General features: G+C 34.3%; 1 protein-coding gene across 1 annotated transcript; it reads left to right on the top strand.

The window, feature by feature from the left end:
• The first annotated feature begins 1,818 nt into the window (after positions 1-1,818).
• LOC107483092 (CBBY-like protein) lies at positions 1,819-6,339 on the top strand. The gene is made up of 12 exons (XM_021139996.2): positions 1,819-2,182; positions 2,297-2,346; positions 2,490-2,553; positions 2,764-2,812; positions 2,938-3,006; positions 3,496-3,557; positions 4,247-4,278; positions 4,680-4,856; positions 4,937-5,021; positions 5,323-5,466; positions 5,558-5,676; positions 5,767-6,339. The coding sequence occupies exons 1-11, from the start codon at positions 1,908-1,910 to the stop codon at positions 5,667-5,669; spliced, it is 1,119 nt and encodes a 372-aa protein (XP_020995655.1). The 5' UTR covers positions 1,819-1,907; the 3' UTR covers positions 5,670-5,676; positions 5,767-6,339.
• The last annotated feature ends 220 nt before the right edge of the window (positions 6,340-6,559 follow it).

Raw genomic sequence — 6,559 nt, 5'->3', positions numbered from 1 at the left:
ATAAAAATAATTTTAAAAAACTTTTTAAAAATAAAAATTTATTATAAATTAAAATACCTGACCCATTAGCAACATAGAGCTGATCATAAACAATATATGAGGCTGAGATGATGCTTGAAGAGTCAATTGTTAGGTGATGAGTGACACCGAAATCTGAGAACCATGATTGTTCAGAAGCAGAATTGGATGAAGCTGTAAAAAATTGAGGTTGATGAAAAGCTAATGATAGTGGAGGAGGTCGTCCATTTATTGAAGAAGTTAACAAAACAGTTTGGAAAGATTGATTTTGAGAAAAACCTCCTTGATAGAATTGATTAAAACGAAAAAAACATTGTAAGGCAGTGTGACCAAGTCTTCCACAGACTTGGCAGCTTTGTCTGTTGCTAATTTGCCAAGATTTTCTTCCTCCACGCATGAATCTTCCACCAAGATATCCTCTTCTGCCTCCACAGCCTCGACCAGCAAATCTTGAGTTTGAATTGCCTCGTTGAACAAGATTAACCTGAGCCGTGCTCAACGATAGTTGTTTAAATTTTTCCATTGTGTCCTCATATGAGATGAGTAAATTCTCAATCTCAACAATACTGAATAACTTAGATTTAGGCTGAGTTAATGTTTATGCAACTTGAGAATTCGTTAGGAAAGCCTTCACAGATAACTTCGATGTAATCCTCATTTAAAAGAGAATAACCAACAGCAGATAAAGCTTCAACTAGTTCCTTGACTTGTGACAGACATACTGCTATAGAAAGATTCTTCTTGAGATTCTTGAGTTGTTTTGTCTTTATTTTGATTGATTCAGCAAAATGAGTTTGTAGTATGTTCCATATTTCAAATGCAGAAGCACATGGAACAATTTTGTTCTTGAAAGATGCATCAACTGAAGTCAAGATCCATGAGCTGAGATTGAAGTCTTGAAGCATCCACTCAGAATATTTTGTAGATTTAGTACCTGCTATTTTGGCGGTGTCAGAATTAAATTAAGGAGGTGTTTTACCTTTTTGTATATGATCTTCAAGCTTCTGGTGTTGTTGCCAAGTTATGAAGTTCTTGTCATCAAGTTTATTTAAGATTGGAGCCAGAAAAATCTTGAAATTAATAGAGGAAAGCGTGATAGCCATGAATGATCAAGAAGGCTCTTGATATCAAGTGAACTTAGTTGTAAAAGTGCTGCAGAATCATGAACTTAGCTCAGCAATGTTCAGTTTCTTTTGTGCTAAGAAAGATAGAAAAAAAGAGTAGTATAGAGAGAAGAGAGTAAATTATGTTTTTTTGAAAATTGAAATTGTGATTATTTTATTCTATTGATACAAAGAGAATATATGGTATTTATAGAGCTATACCATTGAGAATAAGTAAGTTACACTATTAATAGTTTAATACAGCTTAACTTTAAAAAGTGTTAGCACCAGTAATTTTTGTAATTTATAGTCATTAATAATATTTTTAATAATGTGAAATTTTATCTAATGATATAAAATTATACATATTGACAAGAATTTAATAAAGTTGCTGTCCCTAGATTTTTTCCTTAATTTTTTCTCTCAATAGTAACAAAAAAAATAAAATATAACTTAAAAATAATGTTGTTAATATTATATTATTCATTCTATTAACTATTGGTCTATTTTTATAAATTAAATGATAATAGTATAATACAATATTAAATCTATTTAAAACTTTTTAAAAAATTATAAGACATTAACAAACTAGAATTTTCCCACACATTTGAGAGCCAAATAATACTTTACCCAGAAAGTAAATTTGTATACCTAAAGTATTTCTAAACTACAAACCTTCTTAAATATGATTCTTTCTACTCGTTTCTAAAAATAGAATGGAATAAATAAAGAAAAGAAAAGAAAAGAAAACTACAAAACCCAGCCGTAACGTGCCGGCGTGCTGCCATGGAAGCAACGGTGCTGAGTTCGACTCTGCAGACGCGGACACTGCGTCTTCCGTGCACATTCAGTTACAATAACTGCTATCTTCCCTCAACCTTCTCCCGTCGATGCTCCTCCACTCATCCTCGCCCTCATTATCGTCATCATCATCACCTTACTCAACTTCCAGCTTTCAATTCAAAGCCTTCGCGCTTTGCTCGTTTATCTCCGCTATGCTCCTTATCCAGCGAGCACTCTCAGGAATCTTCTGACCTCGCTGTTCTTCTCGAAGTCGACGGGTGAGTCTTCTTCTTCAGCTTCGTTTTTATTTGTTTGCTTGTGGCATTTGAATTTTGTTTAAGCTGTTCTATTGTTTTATATGCTTGTTTACTTGAATTTCATTGCTGTGTTAGGGTTCTTATGGACGCATACCGAGTGGGTAATAGATTAGCATTCAATAAAGGTATGCGAAATTGAGCTTTGCATCGTGTATGTATAATGTATAAGGTGTAATTAATTAATTAATGCGAAATTGAGCTTCGCATTGTGTATATGTGAAATCGAGAGCGTGATTAATTATTATTATGAAACTCTGTGATGGTGCAGCATTTGAGAAGCTTGGGCTTGACTGTGCCAACTGGACTGAACCTATCTATGCAGATCTTTTAAGGTTTGTGAATTGTGAGTGTGTCTGCACCATGTGCGCTTGTGTATAATGGATTTTGGATTAGATTGTTCTCTTGCTTATTGAAGTGACTGAATTTGCATTTAGTTCAGACTCTTTGCTTTGTTAATTATTGGAAAAGCTTGATCTTGAGTGCTGCAAGTCAAGGTCTATGTACTTATGTTGCTTGTTAACCATGCTGCAAATACTCTCCAGGAGAAGTGCGGGAGATGAAGAGAAGATGATAATTCTGTATTTTAATCGAGTAAGTTGTTCATCTTTTGTCTGCATTAGGAATTTTCTTTTAAGCAAAAGGAACTGGTAAATTTCAGTGATGTTCCTAGAAATGTAACCCAAGCTATATTCTTCTGTAACTAAATCTGAATGCAGATTGGTTGGCCAACTTCATTGCCCACAAATGAGAAGGGACAGTTCACAAAAAGTGTTTTACAGGAAAAGGTATTGAACAAACTTGATTAATGATAAATCACATACTGCTAATTAATATACTTTAAATTTGGTGTATGAGGAGAGTGTGTTGTTTGATGAAACTTAAAATCTTCAGGAATCCTACATAAATTGTCCTAACTCCTGGGGCCATCTCTTTATATTGAAAGATCTATTATTGCCCTCCAATGTAATACATAAGTTCAAGCAGCATATCATATCTCCATGCAATTCTGCTAATTAAGAAAAAATTGAGAGCAAGTTCTCCAAGGAGAAAGGATTTTTTTCTACAAAAAGAAAAAAAAGAAAAAACTGGTTTAATATGACCTCTGATGGCAAAGAAAGTACTCAAGGAATTGGGTTGTTATTGTATAGCCTAGAAAGGTGAAAATATGTCCCCAAATGGTGAAATGGTTTTCTAATCTGCTGATTTGCATGTATTGATATTAAAGTGTTCAGAATTTGTAGAGCTTCCTGTTTAACTCTTCGGTATATTGGCAGGAAAAGGCAATGGAAGAGTTTGTGATGTCAAAAGACCTACCTTTGCGACCTGGAGTTGAACAGTTAGTTATCTCCTATTCATTTCATATGACTGTGGATGCATGTTTCTTGGATATATGTTTTCATTTTTGAATAGCAACCCTGCAGGGGAGCTACCTTTTTGCACTATAGTTGAGGAAATCAATATGTACATTAGTTAAGGATGCTTCCATTATCATACTGATGCATTTTTTCCACATTAAGTTGTTGCTGAGTCAATTTAGTCATTCTTACAGTTGTAAGGCACATAATCTTTTTAGGGAGATTTCTCTCTCAGATATGTTTTGGGCTGGAAAGCTTTATTTCATAGATTTTTTTTTTCAAATAGAGTCTCTTTTCCTCTTCATCTTAATAACATTCTTTAAGAAAAACATATGGCTGATTTGTTGGTCAACATATTTGAAGTGGGAATGAGTTAAGTTATTGTCTAGCAATTTTCCCTTTTGAATTTAGTTTGTTTTCCACTAATTAGGAGTTCATTGGGTTTTCAACTGAATTCGTGTGTTTCAACTAAGGCAATTTGTGCACGTCCTTAGATGTGTACATTCCATGTTTACTTTCCTGATGAGATTACGGCTGGTAGTTGGTAATTTATTCATTATTAGACGTATTCATGACAGGGAAGTCTCAATTCATAATGTTTCTCCTTGGAATTCTGGAACTCTAGCGTTTTTTGTCTATCTTAACATAGAATAATTGTCTCCATTGTCAGGTTTATTGATGATGCGTATAGTGAAGGTTATCAGTAAAATATGTGCTATTTGTCATTATGCTGAATATTCTCAATCACGTATATTGGACTTCCGATTTGCTTACCAAATCTTCCTTTAGGTGTGCAAGGGTGAGGATGAGGGTGAGCTTTGCTGGGGTTTGTTTTATTTGAAAGTTAAAACACACATGGAATTGTGGAATATAATTATTATTTGCACACTAAATGTTTAGTAAAGGTGCATTTAACTGCTAGTACAGATTTGAATAGTATTCTATTTTAATATAATGTATATTTTATCACCTCCATTGAACTTATATTGTTGGGGGGCCGTGAGGTTCACAAGCTCTTTGATCCTTGCTCTATGCTTGTTCAGCATCCATAATTTCTTTTCCTTCCAAAACAACGTGAACAAACTAATATTTCCTTTCTTTTGCCTTGTGCTTACTAAAATTTAGGACCGTAAAAGAAAAGCTTGGTAATGATCGAAGCATAAAGGTAATCACTGTGGGGAATTCAGAGGTTGAGCAAAGTTTATATGGCCAACTAGTCTCAGGAAAGGTAATTTCTTCTGGTGTGGATGAAGAACTTGCCAAGGAAGCCAAAAGAGCAGGTATATTACTTCCTCTCTCTCATGCATGTATCTTTAGTGTGCAACATTGTTTGTCTTTCTGAGATGCTACTTTTGGCTAGTCTCTGCTGAGAAACAAAGGTTAGCAAAGGAGGTTGCATCCATGCTGAAGTTGAGTGTCGAGATTGATACCACCTTATCTGAAAGGTCAGTTCATTTATTTCCATCTCTTCTAGTTTTATTTGATTTTTTATGGACACCAATACCTAGGGATCAATGCTTAGTCTCTGGGAAAAGAAACTTGAAAATCCATAAGGTAAGAGTCAATTTCACAATAAACTTAAAAAGTAGACTCCATAATATTACTTACATACATATGTTAGCGTTTGATTGCTTCTCAATTTCAAATTAGTTATTGATGTGGGTTTAAGACTTTCAGTTACATTGTTAAATAATAAATACTAACATTGTTGTCAATTATCATTTAATTTTTTGATAATCTGTTCAGTATAGATAAGATTGTAGCTGCTCTACGTGCGGGAGCCGAATATGCTGGGTTACCTGTCTGCAACTGTGTACTTGTTGCAGGAAGCCAAACTGGAGTAGCTGGAGCTAATCGGGTGGGCATGCCGTGTGTTGTTTTAAGGAGCAGGTCTAAACTAATGCATGGTCTTACTTACAGTTCCTTAGTATATCATTATGGTGCATATTAGAACTGTTGCTTAGTTGATCGCTTCCTGCAGCTTGACATCTAGGGCTGAGTTCCCATTGGCAAATGCTACAATGGATGGTTTTGGAGGTCCAGATCTAACAATCTCTAAATTACGCAATATATGCAAGAAAAAACAGCCATGATTGGAAAGTAAGTTCTTAGCTACAAGAGAGTATCGTTTACATGAATTTAACTAGTGATTGTGCTGAAAAGTTTTCAATACTGATTTTCCTCTGCCAGAGTTGATATTGGTTTACCTTATCCAAGAAATTCATCATAACCACACTTGCTCTAGATTTGAAGCTTTTCGTTGGCAGGAAAAGAGTATGGACCTCTAGATGGAGTGTTTATGAGTCTCGTGTCTGAAAGCATGTTTGTTGGTACATGACAGAATATTCATTTAATGGTGATGCTAAACACCTTAGTTAACAAATTCATAGTGGAAGATCAGACAAATTATACTAATAATACATGCGGGTTTGGATAAAGATAATGTAACAAATTCAATACTAATGTCATGTCTCTCAGCAGCACAAGGAAATGGAGATAAATATTGTAATTATCATTCTATCAGTACTTGTTTAGTGTGAAACGTATTTTACCTGAATGAAAATAAAATGCTTCCTGCGCAGTGTAGATACAAGATGATTATGTATTTTTCTTTAGAAGAGGCACCTTTGAACTTGATGAATTAGAAATGTCTCCACTCTCCATGACAGATATAGTGGTCAAATTGCATTCGGCAGTTGACACTTACCGCGTTAGCTCCTCCACTTGTTATTCTTCATTGGTAGCGAATAGTCAAGTAGATGTACCTTTTTTGTGGGATCTAAAGTCAATTCGAGTTATCTTTAACCATTTTTAAATTTATAGTTAGTTACTCTAAACTTTGGAGGAATTAGATTCTTCTATCTATTAGAGCGTTTAGTGCACCACATTTGTGGTCTTGTATTACTAATTTAGCGACATTAATATATGTTTTTTCTTTTTATTCTAAAATTTTGCAAGCTTTAGTTTCTCAATTTAGTAGAAA

This window comes from Arachis duranensis, chromosome 4 (assembly GCF_000817695.3).
Source record: "Arachis duranensis cultivar V14167 chromosome 4, aradu.V14167.gnm2.J7QH, whole genome shotgun sequence".
In the NCBI taxonomy this organism is placed as follows: Eukaryota; Viridiplantae; Streptophyta; class Magnoliopsida; order Fabales; family Fabaceae; genus Arachis; species Arachis duranensis.
This window is presented reverse-complemented; position numbering and strand designations above follow the sequence as displayed.